Source organism: Mastomys coucha, unplaced genomic scaffold (assembly GCF_008632895.1).
Source record: "Mastomys coucha isolate ucsf_1 unplaced genomic scaffold, UCSF_Mcou_1 pScaffold21, whole genome shotgun sequence".
Classification (NCBI taxonomy): Eukaryota; Metazoa; Chordata; class Mammalia; order Rodentia; family Muridae; genus Mastomys; species Mastomys coucha.
Window position 1 is genome coordinate 16,548,040 of NW_022196904.1, and position 1,896 is coordinate 16,549,935.

Here is a 1,896-nt window from a genome sequence, read left to right on the forward strand (position 1 = left end):
ACACACACACACACACACACACACACGGACATGGACACACACATACACACACACGGGCACATGCATGCCACATACATGCAGGTACACACACACACACACACACACACACACACACACACGTCCTTGGTTGTAGTATCAAGACCTTGGGACTAGCCCATGTTTAGGAACTCCCAAATTGTCCCATGCTGGGAAATAGGTATATGGCCCCAACTCACCAGGGCTACAATCCTTGTCCCTGTAGATGCTTACTCTATACAAAAGGTGCCCTCACACCAGTAGTAAATGCAGTGATGTCCACTCACAGGCCACACACACTGAAATGCTTCTCACACCCGTGCATCTTCTCATTTCACACCTATGGATCTTTTCACCCTGAATTTGTTCTTCACTCCTGAACATCCTCTCACCTCACACCTGGTCCTCACACCTTTATGTCCACTCACCTCACACCTGGGCCTCACACCTGCATGTCCACTCACCTCACACCTGGGCCTCACACCTGCATGTCCACTCACCTCACACCTGGGCGTCACACCTGGGCTTCAAAACTTCATGTCCACTTACCTCACACCTGGGCCTCACACCTGCATGTCCACTTACCTCACACCTGGGCCTCACACTGGTATGTCCTTTAACTTCCAAATACACTCTCACACACCATTGTCCACACCCTAGGTGAGAGTGGGTGAATCCTCCACACCTAGGCACACCCGATACCAAGCACCTGCAGGTCCTGTCACCCAGAAGCCCCACCCCCATCTTGCCACTTCAAGGCATACAGCTACCTCACACCTACACACACTTCTTCAAGGACCCACATACCTTTCTCTGCATCTCTCTATGAGTTTGTGTGTGTGTGTTGACACTGGTGTGCTTCTCAATTGCTCTCCCACTTTATTTACTGGGGAAGGGTGTCTTTCTCACTAAACCAGGAGCTTGACAATCCAGCTAGTGTAACTACCCAGCCACAGTGATGAGCCCAGCTGCCTCCTGAGGGCTGAGACGGATGGAGGCTGCCACACCCGCCCCATGGGGCTCGGGAACTAAACTCTAGCCCTCTGGCTTAGCAGGGCTGCATCCACTGAGCCTCTCCCCAGCCTTTCTTTTTGTTTTTCCTTTCCTTTCCTTTCCTTTCCTTTCCTTTCCTCCCCACCGTTCACACACACACACACACACACACACACACACACACACACACACACACACACACACACACACACACACACACACACACACACACACACACACACACACACATATATGACAGGGTCTTGTGTAGTCCAGGCTAGCCTCAGGCTCTCTATGTGGCTGAAGATGACCTTGAACCCCTGATCTCCCTGCCTGATCCACCCCAGTTTTGCCATGCATACTCCAGCACTTTTCCCACCCCCACCCTACCCCAGGCTTCAGCATCCACTCACCTATAAACCCACCTCCATCACTCAAACCCTGGGCCCCCAACAGCCTCCTCTCATCTGGGTCCCTGTGCATCTTCACTCCTGTGTATGCACATGTGCATGACACACAACTCACCTACCAACCACCCAGACCCTCTTCCCAGGGAGTCAGAGCACCCTGTCTCTCACCTGTCGAAACTTGGCTCGAGCCTCCTTCTCCTTCATGCGGCCGTGCGACACGAGGTAGTCAAACACTTCTCCTGCAGAGAGCAAGAAGGGTGAAAGCTGGAGTCAGAGGGCGCAATGGGGGAGGGATTGTGAGAGTAAGGTGTGGTGGGGTGTGTGAACAGGGCACAGGGGTCTTGGGATGTGTGAACAGGGCACAGGGGTCTGGGGATGTGAGAGCAGGGTGTGGGGTCTGGGGGATGTGAGAGCAGGGTATGGGGGCCTGGGGGATGAGAGAACAGGGTGTGGGATCTGGGGGATGAGAGAGGAGGGT

The 1,896-nt window shown here is 53.6% G+C and overlaps 1 protein-coding gene across 2 annotated transcripts in view; it reads right to left on the reverse strand.

Moving 5' to 3' along the window:
* The window catches only part of Mark4 (microtubule affinity regulating kinase 4), a 34,548-nt gene that overhangs the window by 20,813 nt on the left and 11,839 nt on the right, over positions 1-1,896 (reverse strand). For both annotated transcript variants that reach the window (XM_031385560.1, XM_031385562.1), the window contains exon 6: positions 1,587-1,657. In XM_031385560.1, the coding sequence (XP_031241420.1) occupies positions 1,587-1,657 (71 nt within the window). The remainder of the gene's footprint in view (positions 1-1,586; positions 1,658-1,896) is intronic.